Source organism: Parasteatoda tepidariorum, chromosome 2 (assembly GCF_982258835.1).
Source record: "Parasteatoda tepidariorum strain Cologne lab strain chromosome 2, Ptep-v5.0, whole genome shotgun sequence".
In the NCBI taxonomy this organism is placed as follows: domain Eukaryota; kingdom Metazoa; phylum Arthropoda; class Arachnida; order Araneae; family Theridiidae; genus Parasteatoda; species Parasteatoda tepidariorum.
The window spans coordinates 37,805,191-37,832,960 of record NC_141756.1 but is presented as its reverse complement, the minus strand read 5'-3'; the positions used below and the strand labels follow the sequence as shown (position 1 = coordinate 37,832,960).

Sequence of the window (27,770 nt, the reverse complement as noted above, 5' to 3'; positions counted from 1 at the left end):
AAATCAATTTCTATAAACATAAAAAATATAATGAAAATGATGACCAGTTTATGCATTCTCATTAATCCCTTGGTACGATTAATTTTTCTCACATGGTGATCAAGATTTCTTTTATTATCATATTCTTTTATTGTCATTTGACACTTATTAGTTTAAAATTAATAAATGTCATAAAGGTATTGTGAGCCGATCAAATAATTCTTTATTTCCAATTTAAGAAAGCATTTTCCTCTAATATTTATTCTTTTTCCTTTTCAGGTATTCTCAACTGGCACTAAGGTTTTGATCTTGATAATTAATTCTAAATTAAAGGCTTGAAACGAAAAGCAGTGTTTATCATAAAATAACCATACCTTATTACGCAACATTTTTGGTAGACATATTTAAATCGGCATGGTAATTAGTAAATAGAAAATAAGTTAGATTTATCTTTTTCATAAGCTTCATGTAAAACTGTGTGTATAATAATCAATACAAATTGTAAAGCATTACTTACAACTAACTTTTCGCATTATTACTCAATAATTTTTAAGGGAAAAAAATTTAAAGATTTTATTTTTAAATTAATCAAAAATTAAATTTATTATTTATTTCCCTTAAAAATAATTTTCAGAGGTAGAAATTTAAAGATTTTTCTTTAATTATTCAAAAATTGCATGAGAATTTTAAAAAATGAAATTGTAGATGTAGTTGTAATGATAACCAAGCAAAACAAGTAGTTATTTATTTTATCTTAAAAGAATTGGGAACTAAATCTGTGAAATCAAGTTTGTATTAATACTATAAACACTTTGGGAGCTTCATATTGAATAAATTTTAATTTCGACATAAATATCTGTTTTTTGTCAAGACACACACCCAAAAAAAAAAGAAAGAAGAAAACAATTGTAGTAATCGTAGGGGTTTATTAGCGATGCGAACAGGGGCATATCTGCTAATTTGATGTAGAAAAGTTTTAAGTAAATATATGTATTAACTTACAGGATTAACATAACAACAGTGACCGAGGAAGAGGTTCAAAAGTGGGGGGGGGGAGTTCTCGTCCCCTCCCCACCCTGTATATATACATGTATCTCCTCTCTCTCTCTCTGTTTATATATATATATATATATATATATATATATATATATATATATATATATATATATATATATATATATATATATATATATATATATATATATATATATATATATATATATATAAGTTCAAAATGAAGAATAAAACAAAGAAAAATTATAGATAATTTTTCTTTGTTTTATTCTTCATTTTGAACTTATCTAATGAGTGCTGTTTACTTGCAGCTTAAGCGCAATAAATGATACTTATTGTTTTTCTTAACTTTCTTAGTGTTTTCTTGTATTTATTATATATATATATATATATATATATATATATATATATATATATATATATATATATATATATATATATATATATATATATATATATATATATATATATATATATATATATATATATATATATATATTATTATTATTATTATTATTATTAACCGGGTCTGAATTATTTAAATTTCACAAAATGAAGATTAATAATGAATTAGTAAGGAAGGGGAGTAAGGACTGATTCTATAACAGTTTTCGTCAAGGAAATGCTAAAGAAAATGGAATGGAAACATTTTTTTAGAATTCTGATACAAAAGAAATACCTCTTATAGTAAATTTAATTAAGCCAAGTATTGGCAACTTCTGGGCAATGGCCCGCGAGAAACCAAACAAATACATCACTGAAGCGGACCAACTCGAAAAGTATAATTCGTAGCCCCCCCCCCTCCCCGGACCAACATCTACTTGTCCTTTTTTTTCTTTTCTCGTTTTTTTAAATTTTTTCCGCGGAAAATTCGTTTGGCGCCATAGCGATTGCAGTTGGCGAGGCAGATCACGATACAGAAATATGCTCGTTGATGATGTTTTTTTATTTCCATAAAAAAAATTTGAAAATCTTACTTATGCATTGAAACCAAATTTAACAAATACACATATAAGGATATTTTTAAAGAACCATTAACAAATGTTAATTATTAGACTTTTTAAGCGACTAAGATAACTTTTAATGCAAGACAATTATAGTAATGACGTCATGCAGTTTTTAGTGTTGAATCATTAATTAAAGCAGAAAAACGAAATGCAACACTTACCAACTTTGAGGGCATCATCATAACAAAACGCGCAGCTGGTAAAAATTATCAAAATCCATAATTTCAAAACCATTTCTTAAGATCCATTAATTTAACTTGTTTCAAACATTTTCTATCAGTTCTAAAAGAGATTTCGCTGGTTTTCTATCAAACTCACCATCTGATTGTAGATGATACACGATGTCCATTTATTTTTTTTAATTTTGTTTTTGAAACAGCAATGGTTGATTTTGGACTTCCTGATTAAATCAGCGCGATCGTCTTTCTTATGGTACTTAGGATAAGGTTTACGTAATGCAACACTTTATTTCTTTGTGTCTTTTATTTTTCACACTTTATGATGATGCAAGTTCTTGTTCGCTTTATTTTTTTTATTTTTTATTATTGTAAATTTCCATTAAATGGTTTCAATGTTTTGAAATGAGACGTCAAGTGCATTTTAACATAATCTTAATTTGTTTTATTGCTGAATTTTCGAAAAAGCTTCTCAGATAATAAGGAAGTTGAAAAAAAAAAAAAAAACTGGCAGCTGGACGTGATTATTGAAAAAACAATGTAACAATAGTGACGTCGGTTTTAAAAAAGTTACATTGTTTTTACAACTCCAATTGAAGAAAGAAACATTTGAATGAAGAAGGGTTGTCAATCACACTAACAACTTTTAACGATAGATAAAAATAAAACTATTTTCCGCATTTCCTTTTTTTGCGAAGAATTTGAAGAAAAAAAAATTATGATCTTGTAACTTGCATTAGTTTCATTCAAAAAATCCTCCCTGAAGGTGAATTTGTAATAATGCCTGATCCAGAAATTCTATAGTCTTCTGGGTTGGTTTTAAAATTACAAGGCTTCGGTATTGAACTCTGATATTGCTGTAAAACTGATCAGCTGTTGAACGTCAGTGACATAATATGAAATAAATCAAGAATTCATTAATTTACGATCTTGATTTTTATATTTTTCGTTATTTAAATAAGAGCATCAAAATAAAAAAGATATACATTTTTAAAATTAACTTTTCTTTTATTAAATTAACTTTTCAATTAACTTGTCTTGAAAATACATTGGAATTCTAAAGTATTTACGATTTTGTAACTGTAAACGATGTTCAAAAACCAATTAAATGTTGTGAATAAATATTTTAAATTACCCTTACTGCTTAGGTAACTATGGTTGCAACTTTAATCCATCTCATAGTCAAGTATTGGATTATGCGAATCATTAAAAACTAAATTAAATTTTTTTACGAAGGAAAAATATTTACTTCGAAATATTATTTTTTTTAAAAAAAAAACAGCTGCTTTTACAATAATCAAAATTTGCTTGCTATTAAAAATAAAATACCACAGATATAAAATATCTTATTTCAACGTTAATAAATCAATTACTATTGTTTTATAATCTTAGTAACTACATATTCTCCTGGTTTCATCTAGTTTTTATTATATGAGTTTCTTTCTTTAGGGCAAGGATCTTTAATGCATCTAGTTTAAATTTAAGCATTAAATACATTGAAATAATAATAAAAACGATTTTAGAAGTTTTTTAAGTTCTCCCCCCCCCCATTAAATAGAGAAACACCCATACTTCTTGCGAGAAAATTTAGTAAAATAAGCGGTTAAATTGACTTCATTGTCTATTCTTATTAAATTAACTCATTTTATTTTAATTAAATCATTCTTCTATTAGTTAAAGTTGAAATTAATTATTTTTCTTTAGTCTTATTGATTTTGTGTAGGAAAGCAGATTTTCAATTTATGGAATTATTTTGCTTTGATTCTTTTTATTTTTTCTTCTTGCTAGCGTCTGCAAACCGTGACTTTCAAATAAATTCGAACATATTACTCGATGAGATTGATTTAAAAAAATAAATAAATAAATCTTAATTGCAAAGGGAAAAAACAAAACAACAGGCATTAAGCCAAATTTTATTGAAATGTGTTATTTCATTCCAATCGAAACTGTTATTTACGTATATTGTTCAAAATATTCTAAATATATACCATTGTGATTCTAAATATATAAATTAAGAGCTGGAATTATGGAACATCCTGTATTGTATTAATATTAAAATTCAAAGAAGATAAAAAAAATTATTTTTAATTAATAATTTAAGAGCTCAGTTTAAGAACGTGCACAATCAGGGCCCACACTTAGGATTTCAAATTATTAGCCAAATATAAAAAGTATTTGCCGATTTTCAAGTCTTCGCCAAATGCAAATCTTAGCAATTTTTTATAGTATATATTTTCTTCCCATGGAAAAAATCACTCGCCTAAGCACAATTTTATTCGCCAAATTTACAACTTCATCGCATTTGGAGAGGTATCGAATGCTTAGCGCGGGCACTGAAAAAGAAATTTTAATGATCTTCACACTTCACATTCACAGGAGATTCGTATTGATCTTTAATCTAAAGGTAGTTCAATATAACAGTAAAAATTCTATCAATAGTAGTTCTAATATCAAACCAATATTTATGTATTATTTAGTATTTTATAGTTTACAATTTTTATGTTAATCCACAATATCCTAGTAAGTCTCACTTTATCGTCGAAAAAAGTATATTTAAATCTAAAATACTTTTTCATTTTATGTTCTTATTTTTGTTTATTTTTAATATTGCTTTTGTTTTCGTTTGTTTAAGTTCCGTATTAATGTTAGTGGCATATTTTGGAAGTTCTTACTACTTCTTCGCGTAACTCGATTGTTACTAGACTAAAATGTTATTTGAAGATTTTGCAATGGATTGTCCAAAATGTTTAAATTTTATTTGATTTTAGCCTCCAGATTTTAACATTCATTAAAAAATTGTTATGGATTTCGGGCGTCATTCGGTGGGCGATGGGTATATGTTCCCCACAATGTTTAGAAATCTCTATAAGATCTCAATATTTCAGACAAATTAAGAACAGTTTCTCGAATTATTATCGATTTAAATTTCTTCCAGTTAAAAGCAAGAAAGAGAAAAAAATAATAAATGTTTTTTTCAGGCTTTTTAGCGCAGTTAAGAATTTTTTTATCAGTGCAGTGAGAAAAAAGGATGATCAAACTACCAGAATATGGTAAACCCTATCGTGTACCCTGTTTCTGTCCCTATGGTATTACCAAAAAGCTCGGTATTTTTACAGAAGCACTTTAATAATACTTTTGAAAAAATTAAGAATAAAATATGGTTTAATAAAAATGATAAAATTTGGTAAAAGTGGTAAAATTCGATAATTTTATCATGATATTTTAGAGCATGACACAAAAATCATTTATTCGGTTAAATTTACTTTTCAGTTTTGTATTTTTAACTATATGTGAGGTAATAAGAGCTATAATTTTGAAAATCAAAATTTCCGGTGAACCGTCACCATAAGAATGGTTTTAATACCTTATCTTTTGGTTTTTATTACCAGATTTTTTTTTCTTCGTGTGTAATTTAGAAAACCGTTGTGACTATGTAATTTAATTCCTCTCCCCCTCAAAAATTAGGTTCTGCGACGCCCATGTCATTGAGAACTGAACAATATTTTGTTTATGAGTAAATAATGAAATTTCACTAAATTTTACAAATGCTTCATTAAATTTCGAAAAGAAAAATTCCAAATTGTATTCTCTTGTGAAGAAAAATTAGTACAATACCTTGGCTTAAACCTCCTTATTTATTTCAATATAAAATCATAAAATGAAAATAAAAGTTCGTTTAAACTTCAGCTGGAACGAAGCGTTGCCTTAACTTATGTGGGGAATTCGACTTGTCAATCGTCTGTTTATTCTCAAATACTTTTTTTTTTCTTTCATCCTTGCAGCATAAAATAATAGTACTCAGATATTTCAGCGGTGATAGATTTCTCTTCTGAAAAGCAATAGATCCTACTTGCTATCACAAATGATGTGAAGTTATGTTATTAACAGAAAGTTAAAAAAGCAGAATGTAATTAATGTTCGCGAACTTATTGATGATATTTTTATGAACTAATGAATAAATGGTAAATTTATGGTTGATACTGTATTTTGAATTAGAGAGAGAGAAAGATTGACATTTATTTCATTATTTTTATTTTATATATCAATCAATTTATATCAGAAAATGTTGTTTTTACAGGGTTTAAAATTAAGTTAAAATTTAAAATGAAATTTAATTTAAAATTAAATTAAAAATAAAATTTAAAATTATACATTAATACAGTATCCCCCGACAAAAAGTTTCGCCGCTAGAAATTTTTTTAGAAGATCTTTTCTTTTTCTTTCTGTAAGGTTAATGTTTTGGGATCTGACATTTGTTCCAATTTTCAATAAAAAAAAAAAGCCTGTTTATTGTACCCTAAACAGTATACACTGTAAAAAATTCCACATCAAATTGCGGTGAAAAGTACCGGCACTCAGGATGCCGGTACTTTTTACCGTAAAATCTATTTTTACTAAAACATGTTACGGAACAAAAAATCTGATATGCTGTAATTTTTGCTGGAACAGTTACTATAAAATTACTGAATCTCTCTAATTAAGTAAATATTATTTTACGGTATAATATTTTACTGTAAAAATGGATTTTGCGAAAAGGATCTTACGGATTATGTACCCAATGTGCCGGCCGGTACTTTATACTGCATTTTGATCCGGGATCGTTTAAAATGGAAGGCACGTATTTCCCAATAGGAGGGAGGGCACATGCCCCATTTACCACTTCACTATCTCGGTAGCAGCTGACCTACATTAATGACTTCTATGAAGAATAATACACGCGATTTTTACCTATTTTTAAAATCGTTATAGAACTTATCATATTTAAATTTCATCATATTTTTAAAATTTTTATTTCATAATTTTTTTCTAAAAAAAAAGGAAAACTTTTTATTACGATGCATTAATGAAATAATTTTCTGTTCCTCGAAGTAAAAGCAAAGAAAAAAGAAGCAAGCTGACACATAAAAAATACATGACTGACATAAATAACAGTGTCATAATAACAGTGATAATGAATATCAATGTTAAAAAATGAAAATATCGTTTTTCAAAAACTGCAAAAGTTTTAAGAATCCCATATTTATAGAGGGGGAAAAAAACCCTGAAATAAAGGATAAATTCGAAGAATAAATTTAGATTACAGTGAAGAAACCCATAATAGTAAAAAGTGTCGACATTCATATAATCACAAAGGTGAATTTTCAAAATATTAGTTAAACTAGGTCATAGTAGAAAACCAGTAATATGATAAGCGTCGACATTAGCATAGGTGAATGTTCACAATATTTGTTAAACTATTGTGAGCATTTGCATACGTGAATGTTCCAAAAATTTTCTATATATCATTATTTCGTACTGGTCTTTCAGTGTGCACTGAACATGAAATGCATAAAAATAGCTTTTATCAGTTTTTTCCAATTACATTTTCATCATCAGTGTATCATATGGACAATTATTGGCGAAAGCAAACACAAATTGACAATAATTTTTACCAATATCGTTCATTCACAGTTGCATACAGTATGTTTAACATTAATTTCTTTATTGGTTTACTTGCAATTAAAAGTAATGGCTGAATATTACTATAAAAGTAACGACTACATAATTTACATAATAAAATATAATATACTAAGAAATGCATAATACTATAACTTAAGTTACTTAATTTAAAATAAAGCGTTTAAATCGATAACAGAAAAAAAAATCAGTATTAATAAGTAGGACTATTTTTAATAATCGGATTTAAAACCGGATATTTTAATAACAGCTTTCTAAATATCGGTTGTGATATATTAGGTTGCAACTATATGATTTAGGGAATGATTTATGATTTAGAAAATTAATTGGCTTCGATCTGAAAATTTTAACTCATTGTAATGCAAATCAATTATTCAAAGTTTATGCTTAAATATATATATACCTATATATATGTCTTAATTTTATTTTTTGTAAGCTTACTAATAATCGAAAATTTTTGGATTATTTTTATAAATGACGAACAATTTTTATGGTTCATGAATTTGCCTCTTTAAATTGAAAATTAGGAAAAAAATATCGGTTGAAAATTTAAAAAAAAAAAAAAACTTATGTAATTAGTTATTTTGAAATATTATACTTTTTTTAAATTATATATTTTGAGAACTTGTTTTTATTATAACTTTAAATTAGAGTGTTTATTTATCTCTGAAAGGTAATGCCCTAACAGTAAAAGATAAATTTATTCATTAACTTAATGTGAATTGAATATTTTTATAATTAAAGAATAAATAATAATGCTGAGATTTTTTAAAATTTTTTTATTTATTTATTTATTCATTATTGTAATTTTTTTGTAAATCATCAAACCTATTTGAACATGAAACCTGTGTAAATGAAGAATGGTTAGTTTTTTCTTTTTTTTAGAGTAAAATATGGAATATAAATTTTATTTTCCATCTTGATAAATAACTTTTATTATTTATCGTTCTCGTACTAAATTGCTCTTTTTTAAAACAAATATTTAAGCTTAAATTATTTGTTTTGCAAAGAAGAAAAAAGTTATAATTTATTTTATGAATATCATATTCTGTCTATTTGGAATATGTGAATATTTTTATGTACCTCATGTCATCTCATTGTTAGTTTAATAAAAGCCAAATTCGTAGGAACTGAAAAATAAATCGAAAAAAAAAACGAAAATCGTTTTTATCATTCGTGTTATTGTTTAGAAATTTTTTTTAAATTAAAATGAAAAAAATTATTCTACATCGAAGCAAAAGTACATACTTGGCAGCGGTGGGATTCGAACCCACGTCTCAGAGAGACTGGTGCCTAAAACCAGCGCCTTAGACCACTCGGCCACGCTACCTTGTCTCGGGAGACTCAAACAATATTTAAAAACCATTTATATTAATATTGCTCTTAATTCGTTTTGTTAGTTCATGATAAATGTTTTTTTCCTATTTGTATTTATTTTACGTTGTTTATTTTTGGTATCAATGTTTAGGATTAGCATTTTTATTTCTAGAATTCTGTTACAAAGAATTATTAGAACACGAATCTTACAAAACGAAAGATTTTAAACAAATCTAAATCACTAAATTGTTATTTTGTTTTAAATCAATGAGCTTATTTAAGTTCTTAAATATTTTCAATGTTTGAAAATAAGTTTAAATATTTTTAAAATGGATTAAAAAAAATATTTCTTATATAAATGCTTTGATTTTTTGAAGAAATTTAAGAATGTATGCTTACATTTATTTGAATAGTAAATTATTTATCCAAATACGATTATTCAGCATTTAAACTAATTGAAAGAAAATATATAAAAAAAAATTACTCTATATTTTAAAAATTTTTTGTAAATTTTTCTTGTATTGAATTCTTTCAAAAGTTTAACCATTCAATTATGAAAAAAACATTTATTTCTTTATGTTAGGAAATGATGTTTTGAATCTGAAAAATGTTTTCTCTTTCAATGCGTTATAAATTTAAAGTATACTAGAAGTGGTTTAAAATTATCGATTTTCGTTGTTGTTTATAACAAAGTTTTCAATTTTTAATCCTAGGCGATACCAGAATTTGTTTAATTTTTTTTAAACAACAACTTATAATTACAAAGAAAAAAATATTTAATAACAATAATAATTTTTAGTCACGTAGTTTCTATAAGTAACAAGTTAATTAAAAAATTGTAAAGCATCATCGATTTAGTATACTCAAGTAGTACCTAATATTGGATAACATCAAAAAATCAGTAAACTCTTATGTTATTTCGCACAACTTCTAATGTTATAAAGATACAAGAGGTCGCTGTTTGCTCTGCATTACATAACATTTTCTATGCAAATTAATATTATCTAGCGTTCGCCATAGTATTATTTTGCATAAGTGTTTACGCTTTTTAGTATTAGATTTTGTGTTTTCTGATATTATCTTCGTTCCTTTTTATTTTTTGGAGTAAGCAAGAGGAAGATTTGGATGGTAGTAGAATAATTCGGCGATATAATTTTCTGTAATGCTGTGAGGCAGTAAAACCTAGAACAATACTTTTATAATGTCATTCCATGCATTACTTACTTAGCAATACAGGAATACTAAATAAAATTATAAGAGCGAATTCTGCTACCATCCATTTTCCTCCCTCTTACTCCAAAGTACATCTTTTATTCAGCTGATTTTTTTTATTATTTCAAATTTAAGAGATAATAATATATCACAATTTTTATTGATATTTTTTCTTTTCTTCATACGTTGATTTTTCTGACGAAATTTATAGACATTAATGCTAAGACGTTTAAAACGTGTATTAGTTTGCTCATGCTGTGATGTGAAGAAAAGATCTGAGGAAAGAAAAGAAAAATTAATTGTACCAAGATACCTTGATTTTAGACGTACTAAAATTAAAAATAAGCAAATCGCAAGGTGTTCATTTGTTCTAAATCGATCGTAAGATATTCTGAGCTCAGCTAACAAACACACGTCTTAAATGTTCGTTTCTCAGTATTGACATCTATAATCAGCCTGTTCGCACTAAATCGATAATGATCTACAACTATTTTAATCCATTGCTTTTTTCCATTTCTAGAACGGTTTTTGAGAGCGAAACACAGACACCGCAGTTTTCTACCAGGTTATGGTGCAAGCGATCTCGTCTTGTAGCACATAGCCATTTTACTTTTCCTAGACACTTCCTTTATAACCTATATCTATAGTTGCAGCTGTTGGAAAGGTAAAATGGAGTTTGCGGACTGCTGTAAGCAACTTGTATCAACATAAATTACAACTAGATAGAATTTTTTATTAATTTTGGGTTTTCTTTCCGATGTTTTCTTTATCGATCTTGGATTTGGAAGATTGAAAGTTTTCGGATGCGGATGTTAAAAAGGGAGCCCGATCTCAAATTTAGCATAAATGTACAATTATGTAGCAGTAATGCAGTACAATAACGAGTAATAAAATAACGGCTATGAATAGTATGATGCTACGTTTTGAAATGAAACAAAGCCTAAATATGACATATATGACCGTGAGTCTGATCTCATCCTTAGTAGAAATGTATAATTATGTAGCAGTAAAGAGCAATAGTATAGCAGTACTCAGAGCCGGATTAACCTATAGGCACACTAGGCACGTGCCTAGGGCCTACGAAATTCAGGGGCCTACGAAAAACTTGTTGACAAAAATAATTTAGCTTTAAAAACAACAAGTGTATTTTGCACAAAATTATGAAGATACAAATAAAAATATAATATTTTTCGGTAATAAATTATTTTGCAGAATCTTATGATCTAATATATTACTTTTTTGCGATTTTTGAATTCAACGAAATCTTGTATTATGCTGTCGAATTCCAAACTACGCAAAATGTCGTATTCAATAGACATAAGTGCGAGCGATGCCAAACGATCTTGATTCATTGTTGAACGCAAATAATTTTTTATCAATTTTAATAAGATCTTTCTCCTTCTGCATTTGATCCAAGAATCGACAAATATATTCTTAATGCAATGTGAACGTTAGGAAAAGTATTCACAAGTTTATCTTTAATTTGAGCCTTCAACATTTCTTGTGCAGATTTATGTTCATATAAATTTGAAAATAGTAAAAATTCATCTACAAAGTTTTTCTCTAAATCGGATGAGTAAATTTTCACCAAATTTTGCGCTTTTAGTTTAATCTCAGATTCTGACAAATTTTTGTGTAATTTCCTTGTAATTCGGGTTCGATAAAACATCGATTAATGACACTTTTTGGTCGATCCAGAAAACTGGGAAATTCAGACATCCGGGATAGCGATGGTCCCGAGCATCCCAGATAATTGGTTCTCTACTGTATAAATATTTCTTGTAATTAATCTCACTATCGATTTCACTGTTTTCTTTGCTGGTTTGTTGTTGTATTGTTGACGTGAAGTGTTTGCATAGTTATCGATCGAACTAATCATAATGGTATTATCAATATCAACTGCAATATCGGCAGTATGTCGGTATTGCAGATAAAGTTCAATAAACAAATTCGTAAATTAAAATCCATATTAATAAAAATGTAAAAAAAAAATATACAAGAAAATTTTAGCATATATTTTGAAAAGAGGGGAGGAGTGGGGGAAGGAGGGGATGGCCCAAAAACGGCTATGCCTAGGGCCTACGAAAGGTATAATCCGGCTCTGGCAGTACTGTATATTAATGTAGCAGTAACGTGTAATAATGTAGCGGTTGTGAATAGAATAATGTCGCATTTTTAAAGGAAACAAAGCTTAAATATGATACATATGATGCTTGATACTAAATATGATACGCATGTTACATGAGTTATGATACTTTTTTTGAGATCACCCATTTTAGAATCAAGGCATTTAATGCTTCTCTGATGCATACTTGGAAACGATGCCATACGTGGATCAGCCAACCAGGTTCGACACTTGTAGGCATCCAATTCTGATCCGAAAATTGATTGGCATGATAATAAACCCAAGCTTTAAAGCTATAAATTTAATACATCATGCACAACCACGTGATTGAACACAACCATGCGATCAGTTGCAAGTACCCAAATGTAAATTCTTACGAATTTTTTCATTTTAACTAACACATTTTGGTTAGTCTGAATGTCTTAAGAAAGTATATGAACAGTTCATCATGAGACCGCCATTAAACTTCTTACAGCTGATGAGTCAGAGACCGTGTTGAGTCTCTGACCCATCAGGTGGTGGGTTTTCTGGTTGAGTTAATTTTATATCTAATTGCTGCTTGCTCGATTAAAATCAATTTCAATAGTGACTCATAAAGAGTTGGACGTGTAAATGATACGAAATAAATAAATAAATTTGCTTAATACATTATTTTTTTTTGTAATTAATTAAAATACTCATGAATCGGTTACTTTCTTTTCACAAAAAGATCTAAATAAAGGAAGAAAAATTTAGCGAAAGTGAAATTCCCCGAAAAGCTATTTTCCTACAAAGGATTACGATATCTAAATGCAAGAATAGCTCCAAGATACGAGTTTTTCTTCTTTCTCTCACAAATATTTCGCTATCTCATCTGATAACAGGAGTGTTATGATTTTTTTTTTACAGAAAAGATAAGGCAGTTTTTCCATGGTTGGTTTGATTTCTTTGTGGTTTTATGAAAGAGAAAAAAATTCTCATTTGTTGATATTTATACGGTTTAATCGTGTTGTTTTTGAAGGAATTACTTTTTTTAAATGATGCAAAATGCTTTGAATACTTATGTTAGTTTCTACTAATCCATTTGTTTACTTTCATGTATTCCATCCTTTTGAAGGAAATATGGCTCTTTAATGTTTATTTATTTATAATTTATACACGTGCTTAATTTATTTGAACTATGTGTTAAGGAAATAATTTGGTCCGAAAATATAATTCGATAATGCATAAGTTATTTAGATTTGCTTTATTTTCTGGTTGAAAAATGTATGAATTTAACATTCAAATTAAACTACTCATATGTAATTAATAATCTACTAAACACTTCGGAGTGCGTTATGAAAATTGATACCTAAATAAGGGTGTGAGATCATAGTAGCACTGAACAAAATTTAGACAGAAATGGGACAAACCCGTGAAAGTTATATTATAGGAGAGATGGGGATAGTGTGGGCATGGGGGTAGATGGGACATCTTGAATAATTTTTATTTACTGGTCAAGTTTCTTCTATGACAGGGGTGGCGAACCTCTATACACCAACGTGCCATTTTTTCTCAAAAATTGTTTAATGAAATCACAGACGTGCCGTTAAATAATTTTGACTTCATGATTATTGGGAAAATAATAATAAATACTATCAACTCAAAGCTCTTTATTTACATTGAAAAGAAAATAAATTTTGCAATGTCTCAGTTTTAAGCGTAATTCAACTTAAAGCAATATCAGTGGGACTTCTGTTATTACAGATTAAATGACAAATAGCTTATATTAGGTTGTAAGATATTAGTTTAAGCAGGACTGTTGATGTTTTGCTAGTTATTTATTGTTAGCTTGTTTTTTTATGGTTATTGTTTTTTTAGCATTAAGAAATTTTTTTTATTAATAATTGTTTTTTATTTTTTGTTTTTTTGTGAATTTTAATTTAATTGTTACATATGCTTCATAGTGTATAATAAAAATTCCTGGTGCAATAGCAATTCTGATCGGTGGCGTGTCCAAAATATTGTGTCACGTGCCGTAAATGGCACGCGTGCCATTGGTTCGCCATCCCTGTTCTATGAGATATCGTAGATTGACAAGACTGATTACATTTTCATAAGGAGCTGCGTAATCAAACTATGATTATTTTAGTTGAAATTTGTAAACGAAGGTTTTTTAGGTACAAAGGCAGCTTCCACATTTTCTCTTTTATTAAAATATTTTAGTTTTATAATTTGATACACAAAAGTCTGGATAATGTGTTATAAATTATGCTGTTTTTTTTATACTTATTTTGACATTTTTTTATATTTGTCAAAATGTTTCTCTCAATAGTTTCAATTAAACCCACATTAAACAGAAACAAATGCATGTCTTAATGGGGTTAGTGTGTAGATGCATGGAGATGTATTGTGGAGCTGTACTTCAACTTCTAATGGAAGAAATATGGATTGGTTTCAAATGTAACACATTTGATGTTACTTATTTTCTGAATCAGATTAATTTTGCAGAATGATATACCTTTACAAATAGTGATTTCAGTCTTATTACAAATAGTGATTTAACGGTTTTGAAAAAAGTTAAAAGAGATGTTGACTGATACTCAAAAAGTAAATCAGAATTTCAACATGAGTCATCAGATGTTGAATAGAATTAAATTCGAAACTTCACAACGTTGAATCAATAAGAGTTAATGACTTTATGCCTATCAAGATTTTTCAAAAAAAAAAAAAAAAAAAAAAAAACGGTAGTTTATTATGTTGGTAGAGTAAATTTTTTTAAAATTTTCTTATTTAGATATATTTTATTATAGATATTGAAATTATGATGCTCAAAATTTATCTTCAGGAAAAAAAAAGATGGATTTAGTTCTTCAATGATGAATCTTTTTTTTTTCCGCAAAAGAAACATTTCTCAAATCTCAAGAAAAAAAAATAATTACCAACCATCAATCGCCTGCAACTGGTAGAGCTATATGTAAATTTTTTTGACTAAATAATATAATTAATTTCAAATTATTTTCAAATAAATCAAATCGAATAACGGTTTTTAAATGTATTGACTTGCGACCAAAATAGTATAGTGTATAAATATTTAGTATTGCGAAAGGCTCAATTACTAATTAGTATTTTAATTCAGATATGTCAATACTTCTTCTCCAATAGAGCTGAGATTGAAATTAGTTTCTTTTTGACTTTAGTTATACCTTTTTGAGTTTATCCACACTTACCCCCGTATGGTGGGCTAGTGGCGACAAAAACAATCTTTTAATGGTAAAACACAGCTTTATAATTACAGATATAAACCAGAACACTGGTAAATATTCAATTTATTTTTAAAATTTTTTTTTTCACGATTTAAATGACAACTTTAGTCCCCTATTAGCTATTAGGTGATTTTTCTTTTGAAAATATTTCTGTCTATTTCAGTTTTCTTTTCTGTATGAAAACTATTTTTATTCAAATAGTATAAAAAAATCAATAAGGAATATTTAATATAATTTAATTTGGAGAAGAATGATTTTTCGTCATATTTGGTGTTGAAATTACGTAAATGGAGTATAGTTACTCTTTTGATAGTTTTCACTGCTAAAAAGTCTAACATTTTTACTATCACCAAACTTTCTATTTATTAACTTTTTTTAAATTAAAACTGATCTTTCAACCACAGCTCACTGAATCCCTAATCACTGATTTGATTATTAAAATTATTTTATCCCACGTTTCAACCTCAATCATTCTTCTACTCCCGGTTCTCATATTTATTCAATCACTTCATCATCTTTGAGATATTACTTTATAAACGTGATAAAAACAAACGTTCATCATAGTAATGGAAAATATTAAATTAAGCTACGTCAAGAATCATAAAATTCGAATATATTAGATGATAAACTAAAAAGCGAGCAGTTATCAAAGTAGATATCAAAATGAAGTTTGTTTATTTTTTAAGCAATATTCCCTAAAATCCAAATAGTTTATTCCTAAAATTAACTGAAGTTTATGAAACTAAAAATAAATATTTAAATAATGTTTGTTTTCATCTCAAGTGCCTGAAATTAAAGTTATTTATTTAGCTATTGCGTGTTAACGAAAATTATATTATTTTTAAGCAATATTCCCTAAAATCCAAATAGTTTATTTCTAAAATTAATTGGAGTTTATAAAACTAAAAATAAATATTTAAATAATGTTTGTTTATTATCTCAAGTGCCTGAAATTAAACTTATTTATTTAGCTATTGCGTGTTAAAGAAAATTATACACCAATGCTGTAAAACTCTCAGACAAAAATGATTTTCCATTTTTTCCCTTCTCTATTTTTGAATGTTTTTTTCAAAACCCCTTTTTAAAAGAGTCAGTAGTTTTTTAAACATAATTAAATAAAAAAATGTCAGATTTAAGATTTATGTATAATGTGATAGATTGTTATAGTGTGATCGATTTTTATGATTCAAGTGTGATAGACTTTTACAAAATAATATTTTATGTTTCGTTGGAAATTTTTAAAAATTAGGTATAAAAACATATTTTATTTTAGTAATAAACTCCTCCTTTAATTATGAATTTTTATTTGGCTAATTCAAATACAGAATGTAAGAGTTTGGCACTTGATTTTAAATATTTCTTTTCTCTACGGATGTCTGAAAGTCAAGGTTAAAACATGAATGCATGTCACAATTGACACATGATAATTACAGTACTCCGAAGCATATTTTACGGCTGAAAAAGTTGACAGTTCAAATTTGTGTAGTTATTAAGTAAAATAAAATAAAATGATTCGACGCTTCTGTTATTCAGAAAAGTATTTTTCATAATGCAAAAAATATTCAATGATTAATTCATTTGCAATGATTACATTTTTACACAGGCTTCCAATAAACTTCTATTATGCATTTGTATCATCTGACATTTTAAAGTAAATATTTGAAGCAAGTAGTACTCATATATTTCTATAATTTTTACCACGTTTTAATTAACACGCTTAAATTATTTATTTATTATTTATTTACCTTCCAATATCATTCAATCAAATCATTCAAATATCAATGAAATTCCATGCTCGATGACCCTGCAAATTGGAATCGTATGCTGTATCAGCTATAAGTAGAATGCCTTGCTTATGTATGAGCGGAATTTATCATCAATCAAGATTTCATCAACTATTACTAATTTCAGTTATTAAATTTCAACGGAAACTCTGTTTTAGATAACAACACACTTCTCTATTATTTCCCGACAGCTAGAAGCAGAATTTATCTACATATGAGAGGAATTGATCGTCAATCAAGATTTCATGGACTATTACTAATTTCAGATAGTAACTAGAGCTCTGTTTTAGATGACAGCACACTTTTATATTATTTCCTGACAGCTGGAAGCAGAATTTATCTCCATATGAGGGGAATTTATCATCAATCAAGATTTCAACTATTACTAATTTCAGATACTAACGAGAGCTCTGTTTTAGATGACAACACACTTCTTTATTATTTCCCGACAACTATAAGCAGAATTTATCTACATATGAGCGGAATTGATCGTCAATCAAGATTTCATTGACTATTGCTAATAATTTCAGATACTAACTAGAGCTCTGTTTTAGATGATAAAAAATTTTTCTATTATTTCCCGACAGCTATAAGCAGAATTAACCTACGTATTATCGCTAGACTGAATTTATCGTCAGTCGAAATTTTGACCACTTTCCGATTAGCTAATAAGAATGCAATTGAAGCTCCATGATGAAAGAGACAATAGTACAAGCTACAAATATTTTCTATAGGGTGCAAAAGATTTTTTCGCTATTTTATGTCCTAATTAAAATTTTGATCACTTTCTAACATACACAAAATAAGCGATGCAAAAGTAAATTATGAAAAATTATGAAGTAAAATTTTTAAACTTTTATTGAATAGACTTAAAAAAAGTAATATGTAGGGCGTATTACTTTTGTGATAAATTTCTATCATCTCCGAAACTCCTAATACCCGCACATCTTTCTAAAGTGATATGTTTCATGTTTTTCGTCTTAGGTCTGACAAAAATAAAATTCCTTTCAGTCTAATTGAAAAAATGCAAGTTTTAAAATTCCTTTTTCGTTTTATTATTTTAAAACAACTTTTGTCAATTTTTGACCATAATATAAATCAGGTTTTGGAATTTTCTACAATTGTGATTAATTTTGCAGTACTATTTCCATGGAATTAATATTAAAAATGAGCTAAATACCTTTTGATTTAATGACTGCATTTTTAGGTACTAAAACTGAATCCAATAATTCATGGGTGAACTCAAATATGCTAATTAATTAGTCCAAACTAAACTTTAAATTATGAAACCATATACAAAAATGCACTTTCTTTGAGCAAATATATATTTGGATTTTTGATCCTCAAAATATGGGGGGTAGCGGCAACCTGGGAAATATGGTTCCAATAGTTTGGTCAGGAGAGCTGTTGAAAGTTTGGACTCCTTAATTCGCTTTTTGCGAATTTCGCTATAATTGGAAAACTTTTTAGGCGAATCTAAAAATTTTTGCACATAATTATAACATTTGTTCGACGCAAAAATATTTTTTAATAATTATTTATTATTTTTTATTATTTTATTTAATAATAGTCGAAAAAATTTGAATTGTATTGTAAATAAATTTTTACACCATTTTAAGGAATGTAATTATTGTGCGCCAAAATGCAAAATTTTAACGAAATCGGTTTAATGGAAATCGGAATTTAAATCGACGTCTTTTCAAAAATTCGATTTCTTGGGAGCTATACGACAAATTCCGTTCAAATTTTATTAGTTAAAAAGCAATTAGAGGTAATAGGAGTTAAGTTATTAGAGTTAAAAAGCAATTTAACATTAGACACAGGCATATAAAAGAGAAAAAAGGAAAATCAAAAATTTCAATTACTCTAAAAGTTATATCTTTTACTAATAAATATAATTTTTTTTTATTAAAACTGCTCAAACAGACAGATTCATGTACTGGTTTTTACCTAATTTTGGAATTGTATATCTTTTTTATTATTTATCTTTTCCATTTGGAAATTTCTGTACATTTTCTTCTCTCCAATTTACATGTAAGAAATCACATTTCACTAATTCACCATTTCATAATTTTCTATTACGACATTATTTTTTCCAAGACTGGAATAAATATTATTTTCTTAATTTTTAAGTGTGCTTTTAAATAAATAAGTTGAAATTGAAAATATTCAGGGCTAATTCAAAATCGGCTATTTTAGTCTCGCGGACCATATATTGCACAACCTGGATGAAAAAAAATAGAGAATAAGACTGGATTTACGGTATCCTACTGAATCGCTGTGAAATAAAGTTTTTTTTTTTTAATGGCGGGCACTTGGAACTATTGTCCATTGGCCACAGAAAGTGGCCAATGGACACGTTGGCCAATGGACGTTGGTCAAAGTCCACGTGGTGGTTGGTCCACGTTGGCCAAAGTGGACAATGGACAATGGTGCTAACTCTCTTTTCGTTACCCAGTGGGCACCCGTTGCGAAGCCACGGCGGTGGAGCAGCGTCGCCCACGTCACACAACCACAACCCGTTTATAGAGCGGGTCACATTCACACACAAAGGAGAAAGGACATAGAACACAGATATAAAGAAAGAAACATCCATGCCCAGAGCGGGATTCGAACCCGCAGCTACTGGCTCCGCAGTCAGGCACGCTAACCGCTCGGCAACCTGGCCGGTTGTTAAAAAAAAGTGATTATGAAAACATTATTAAAACCTACATTAGAGTAAATGGCACTGTACGTTGGCGTAAGTATGATAGTTTATTTTATATAATAAAAATAAGACACAAATTAAATCTTAATAATTAAAATCAAATTATAAATGTGTGTTTGCAGAACAGTACTTCATCAGGGGACACACTGCCTGCAAACACACAGGAGCCTTTCTCTCGGGGCACTGTTAGTTTTGGTTTAATCCACTAACAACAGAAAGGCTCCTGTGTGTTTGCCGGCAGTGTGTCCCCTGATGAAGTACTGTTCTGCAAACACACATTTATATTTTGATTTTAATTATTAAGATTTAATTTGTGTCTTATTTTTATTATATAAAACAAATTTTGTTTCATCTGCCTTGTGCACTTTTCCAAATTGACTTAATGATTTATTGCTTCAATGTTTGAATTTATTTACCTTTCCTGTAGCAATATTGACTTAGAAAATTGAATTTATTGTATGATTAGATTTTATTTAATATTTTATAACCATGATTGAACGGCCGACTCAATTTTTGGGCTGACGAAACTAATGTTCAACTCCGCAGCCTTGCAATTTTGAACCTAATCCAGAAGACAAGGGAACTCATGAATCAAGTATTGGAAGAGTTTTGTCTCAGTAGAGGACTTTTTGATAGAACTAACCGCAATTGTGTTACATGGGGAGGAAGAGCACGAGAACCTCCCACGGTTAGCCTGGCGGCAGAGGAACTCTAACCCATGATCCGTCTGCCACTGAAGATATTTTACGTCAGCACTGCTGTCGGTGCAAGCCGGATGCGGATTTCGTATCGACCAGCTATCGCCGGGATTCGAACCCGATTCATCTCATTGGAACGTAAATGCTCTATTTCCTGAGCCATCGCTGCGCATAAAAATGATATTGATTAAAATGAAGCATCAATTATTTTATGATATGTAATGACAAATCTTGTGCTCGGAGACCGTCTAAGAAAAACGATATAAGTGAATTTAGTTCCACTACAGACTACACCAATTGTATTAATTTCCGCTTTTATTTTGTTAGTTAGATCAGTGGTTCCCAAATGGTGTTCTGTGGAACCTTATTGTATAGTGGAAGTGTTAAAGGATTCCGCGAAATAGTACTTTCATAACCACTGATAAGTTTTGCAACTTTTGATTAAATTTAGATACAACATATAATTCATAACTTATTTAATCTTTCGGTTTTCAATACGGAATTATTTCAAAGCCACTGTAATAGAAATGGCATTTCTTAAATGAAAATGTAATGTCTCTAATAACAATATAATGAAGGAATTACGAAAAGAACAATCATTTACAAAATATTGCATAAGTATTTCCCAATCAAAATAAAATAAAATAATTAACTCCTTTAAGGAAATATATTTCTTTAATAACCATTTTCAACTTTTATAATAGTTCTATTAAGTTTTCATCTCGAAGTAAACCACAATTCGGCTTATTTTATTCATTTTCCATTTATGTATGTACACCAAAAACAAATTCATAACTAGACTAGATATGGCACAAGGACTGTAAATTTAACTATCGGACATAAAACCTCCTTTAGGATTATTAATGATAAAACGATGACAAATCTTTATTAAATCTTTATTAAATATTGACCTCTTTATTGAATATTTCAAAAATAGTCTTTTATAGGTTATAGCATTCCCTATTATCTTAATAAACTTTAATTATAAAGTCGAGGATCCGATGAAAGAAAGTTGATTAGGGTTCTGTAGCCGAAAAAGATACAGGACATTAAAAGTGCTATGTATATAGCAATTTTTTTAAAAAAATTGCTAATAAATAAAAATTTTAAGATTCAATGGTTTTATGAACATTGAACGCTAAGGAGAGAGAATTTCAGTAAGAATAAAAAATTCATGCTTACCAATTTAATAAAGTACACTAAAATATTTATGAAGGGTATGCAGAATTTTTTTAAGAATTAATACATTTTAAATTTCAATAATTTTTAACTATAACAGTTACATTTTTAAAATGGTTATATTTTTGAGATTTTTATCTTTCATTATGTATCATTAATCCAGACTCTAATGATTTTTATCAATAATTAAAGTGTCAGGATTTTCCAAAATGTATAATATATAGTTAATAATTAAACAATGCATACGAAGCTTATTTATGAAGGGTTAATTTCTTTTTTAATATCTTTAATATTTAAAGGGGCTGTTTTTCGTGATTATTAGTTTCCAATACATGCACAGTATTTTGTCTATAAATATTTTTTATTCATTAGAGAGTTGTAATTAAACTTTTCTTCTGTCAGTTTATTTGTTAATTTAGTTATGGAGCTTGAATTTTTAGTTTTTATTCCTTATTATTACTTTTGTTCATTAAATTAAAGAAAAAAGATAGTTTGTATTAAAGAAATTCTTTTTTCGAAAAAAATAAAAGTGTCATTTAAAAAATAAAACTCATTGTTAATTTTTTTCCTGAAAATAATCAATAGACAATGAACAGCTTAAAAATGTGACTAGAATGATTTAAAAACATTGAAACTTTTTTTTAAAATAATCTAGTTTAAAAGCATATTGTATACTTAAGTTTTGAATTTTGAAGCTTATAAAACAAGTTTCTGAACAAAACAGTAGAAAGATAAATTTCTTTTGCAAATAATTTTTTATTTATTTATTTTTTTTCGCCTAAGTTTTTTTAATGGATCATTTATTTTCAATAAATTAGCATACTAATTCCGTTAATACATTATAGACTTTTTTTTATTGAAAAAAATTCAATTGAAATAAATGGTACACATTATATTAAATAATGTATAGATTTTAAAATTTGCTAATGAAAATTCACTTTTATTCAAATCACTAAAAATATTATACATATTATACATATTTTCGCGCAATGCATATCGCGTGAAAATATGTGTAAAGCATTTCCTAATAAGAATGACAGTTTTGCATGACGTAATTTGCATCAATCTTTCTTAAAATTACGAGCTGTCTTCTTATCGCAAACCTAACAAACTAATCCGGAACCTAAAATCACGATACTTATTCAAATTACCCTTTAAACCACTCTTTTAGTCCCCCAAAGCGTAAACAAAACTTCTCCGAGTGACATCTTACTATTTCCTTCTCCTTACGGCAATTAATTTCTGGGGTTTTTTTTGTTCCTCTAAGTGTGTGAAAATAAGTGTTTCATTCAGATTTGAAAGGGGGAAAAAAAAGCGTGAATTTCTAAATCAAGACTTGAACTTCCTCCGGAGTGGTGTAAGTAAGGGAAGGGATACCAAGGTGAGTGATCTGGACGTACTGATCCAAATCGGTTGGTGAAATTGGTATAAAAGCAAAAATCTGATCCACTCCTCCCATATTATCATCATCCATCAGCATTCAAGCATTGCATTGGTAAAAGCAATACTTTCTTCTTATTTTCACTCATAAATACAAAGTAAAACTTATTTAACAATTAGTTTCATTAAATCGAGATTGAATTGTAATATTGAAGTTTAAAAGTTCAATTGTTTTTGCCGATTAATTTAGAACTCTACATTAGAGCAATATTAATTTGTAGTGCATATTGTGATTTGAGTTATATAGTGAACGTGTTTTTGAATGTATAATTTTTAATTTTTAACTATTTTAATTAACTATCGGTGAAAAAGTATAAAGTGTTATACCCTAATAATTAATTATTGCACATCATCATCTAACAGCATTCAAGCATTGCATAGGTAAAAGCAATACTTTCTTCTTATTTTCACTCATAAATACAAAGTAAAACTTATTTAACAATTAGTTTCATTAAATGGAGATTGAATTGTAATATTGAAATTTAAAAGTTTAATTGTTTTTGCTGATTAATTTTGAAGAATTTAGAACTCAACATTAGAGCAATATTAATTTGCAGTGCATATTGTGATTTGAGTTTTATAGTCAACGCATTTTTGAATGTTTAATTTTTGTCTATTTTAATTAATTATCTGCAAAGAAATATAAAGTGTTATGCCCTAATAAATAATAATTGCACATCATCATCTATCAGCTTTCAAACATTGCATAGGTAAAAGCAATACTTTCTTCTTATTTTCACTCAGAAATACGAAGTAAAACTTATTTAACAATTATTTTCATTAAATTGAGATTGAACTGTAATATTGAAGTTTAAAAGTTCAATTGTTTTTGCTGATAAATTTTGAAGAATTTAGAATTCAAACATTAGAGCAACATTCAATCTATAACAAAATTCTTTGAAAGTTAAGAATGTTTTTTAGCTAATTTAGTTTGAAATGTTCAGAGTTAATTTGTAGTGCATATTGTTTTTGCGTAGTGTATCTTGCATATAATCTTTTGCGTAGAGTTGATTGTTAGTGCATATTGTTTCGATATCATCCATCAGCATTTAAACATTGCATAGGTAAAGGCAATACTTTCTTCTTATTTTTACACCGAAACACAAAGTAAAACTTAACGAATAATTAAGCAATTCGTTTCATTAAATTTAGATTGAAATGTAATATTGAAGTTTAAAAGTTCAATCTGTTTTGCTGATTAATTTTGAAGAACTAAGAATTCAACATTAGAGCAACATTCAATCCATAATACATTTGTTTGGAAGTTAAAAGTGTTTTTTAGCTGATTTATTTTGAGATGTTTAGAGTTAATTTGTAGTGCATATTGTGTTTTGAGTTTTATAGTGAACTCATTTTTGAATGTATAATTTTTCATTTTTATCTATTTTAAATAACTATCTCTAAAAAATACAAAGTTTTACACCCTTGTAAATAATAATTGTCTCTCATCATCTATTAGCATCCAGGCATTGCATGTTTAAAAGAAATACTTTGTTATTTTTACTTAAAAACACGAAGTAAAATTTATAGAATTATTAATAATGAAGATTGAATAGTAATATTGAAGTTGACATATACATATATGTCTGTTTTTTGCTGATAAATTTTGATGGATATAGAATTAGTTTAAAGTAATATTAAATTTATAACATACTTTTTTGGAAGTTAAGAATGAGTTTTTGCTGATTTATTTTAAGATGTTTAGAGTTAACTTGTAGTGTATATTGTGTAAAGAATTTCACTTGGAACGCTTTTTTAAATGTATAATTGTTCATTTTTGTATGCTTTAAATAATTATATGCAAACAGTAAAAATTTTCATCCCTAATAAATAATAATGGATAACAAAATGTGAAGTAAAAAAAATTTAGAAGACTACTATAAATTTTTTTGGCTAAAATCTTAAAAGAATTTCTATTGAGTCGTGGTAACTAAACTAATCTTTAAATTTTTAAAAATTATCAGAATTTTTTAAATTTTTTGATTTAAGTTTAGAGAGTTACAAACACAAATGCAATTATTTAATTTTTTTTAACACTTTCAAATTTTTATTAAGTTGTGGGAATTAAAATAATTTATACACTATTTTTTTCTTCTATATATTAATTTTCGCATAATGTTTAATCTATTTATTATTTCGATCTCTTTGAAGGTTTGGTACAAAGTTTTAATAGCATTTCTATTTTGTATTTGAAATTTTTTTGAAAGCATAGTTGCTTTATTTTTATTTGCATTAAATCTATTGGAACTCTAGAAAAAGTTTTAATGAAAAAAAATCACTATTATTACAATAATTATTGTTGAACTTATTGATTATAAATAATTTACTAAGCAACTTAGACTAAAAAATTCGAATTTTTTAATTTATTGTAACATTTAAGCTGATTTATTTTTTAAGTGTTTGATTTTTCTGCTGATTTACTTTAAGGCTTTAAAAGTTAGTTCGAAATATTTACTGCTTTGAGATTAAAACTGAATTCTTTTTTTAAATATATTATTAATTAATTTACTTCAAATAATTTTTTTAAATACCACAAAATTTGTCATTATATTAATTAATAATTTTTTATTCGAAAGGGAAAAAATATCCCTAATAAACAATTTATTTGGTCAATTAAATTTGTTTAAAAGGTTTTGTTATTTGTTTTTATTAACTTAGGAAAATTGAACTTTACTATATTTACTTTAAAAATAAAATTACGATTCGATAATTGGTTTGTTTTGCAGCCTCAAGATTTAGTGTAGGTTTTGCATAAAATGTTTTGTGATTAAATTATTGCTTTATTTTTGTAAAATAATATTTTTTTAAATTTATTGATTATTTACGTGCTGAAACAATTCAGACGTAAAAAATATTTTTATTTAATTATACATTGTAAAAAATTAAAAATTTCTAAAAATTTATGTATTGTAACATATCAGCTTGTATATATTTATAGAGTTCAGATGATTTTTTATCTGATTTATTTCGAAATATTTAGTGTTAATTTGTAGTTTTTTTTGCTTAAAGTTTTAAACTGAGCATATTTAAAAAAAATAAATGATAGCATTTTATTTATTTTAATTAATTTTTGGCAGATTTTACCTTAGTTATATACGTTGTTAAGTAAGAATTACTTACAGAACCCGCAATGAAATGCAAAATTAGCTGGGAACAATTAATTTATCAAATTGAAACTTTTAAAATTTTAAGTAAGTTGTGGCATTTTAATTAAACTGTGTTTTTAAAATGTTCTCGATTTCTTAGTTGGTTTATTTATAAAATCTTATAGTGAGCAATAACATTGTGAAGAAATGTTTTTGAATTATATTATTTTTTTATTTTTTTGTTTTAAAAAATTTTATTTAAATGCTTCAAAGTTTTTCATGGTAAAATAGTTGAATAATTGTAAAATAGTTTTCTTAAAAGTCACAAACTTATTGATAATAATGGCTTACAATGCACAAAGTGCAGCCATTAAATTAGCTGAAATTACTACAATAAATCTTTTAAAAGTTTTTAATAAAGTTGTAGCAATTAAACAAAACTGTAGTTATTTTAAAACTTTGTTTGCATGAATTGATTTTAGTTTCTTTTAAAAACTTCATTTGCATCAAAAAAAGAAAATCAAGCAAGTTACTAATTACTAAAATGTTAAGTTTTCAATTTTGTTCAATTTCTTATACGAAATTTTTTTTTTTTAAAATTCTTGATGAATAACTGCACTCTAAAAATTCTTAACATTGAGTTGCCACCTTATTTCTTGCAGAGGTAAAATAAATACATTTTTTAGAAGAGAACTGCAGTTATCATACGAAACATGAAATTGATGAAATAACAATTGTTAGAAAGAATTTGTGATGAATGAGTATTGTGAAGTGTGATGCTTTTGCTTTTTAAGCGAAATATTTTCACAATAATGTCATTAAATTGGTCCTAATGAACATTAAATTATGTGTTTTAAGTAAACAAACAAACAAACAATAAATAAATAATACTTTAGATGTAAAAAAAGTAAATAAACAATCTGTCTATATGTACTGTAAAAAATTTAGTTTAACTCGACATCAAAAATGGTTTCAATTATACACCAAAATTTCTTGCAACGTATGATGGTTAAAGAATATCTGGCTGTAAAATAAATTGTTTGTAATTAATTTAGTAATTTGTTATGATCATTGCTAAATGTAAAGCTTAGCCAAATATATAATTTAAGAGAGGGGTAAAACTTTTCCTATAAAAAGGCAGAGAGCAATGAATTCCCCAAGATCACTTGCTGTCAGTAAAACTAATTTAGAGAAATAAAGAGGTCTTTCCATGTATATTAGAGATATTAAGCAAGTACAAGATTTAATATAGTACATTCGAATATTGTAAATTAATTGTTTTATTTTCTTTCTTAAAAAAAGTAAATGAAGTATTTTTAAAACCTTTTTTTAGTCTATAAATTTTTAAAAAACAATTAAATATAA

General features: G+C 27.0%; 1 protein-coding gene and 1 non-coding gene across 4 annotated transcripts in view; both read right to left on the bottom strand.

Moving 5' to 3' along the window:
* Window positions 1-2,383, bottom strand: part of LOC107436945 (glutamate receptor 1) — a 49,366-nt gene extending 46,983 nt beyond the window's left edge. Inside the window, exon 1 of one of the 3 annotated variants that reach the window (XM_087157222.1) lies at window positions 2,162-2,383. In XM_087157222.1, coding sequence (XP_087013348.1) covers window positions 2,162-2,234 — 73 coding nt within the window. In that variant the 5' untranslated portion in view covers window positions 2,235-2,383. The remainder of the gene's footprint in view (window positions 1-2,161) is intronic. The other 2 variants (XM_087157220.1, XM_087157221.1) reach the window with 2 other exon arrangements.
* Window positions 2,384-8,882: 6,499 nt separating this feature from the next.
* TRNAL-UAG (transfer RNA leucine (anticodon UAG)) lies at window positions 8,883-8,963 on the bottom strand. The gene has a single exon. It is a non-coding gene; the product is annotated as a tRNA-Leu (tRNA).
* Window positions 8,964-27,770: the final 18,807 nt, after the last annotated feature.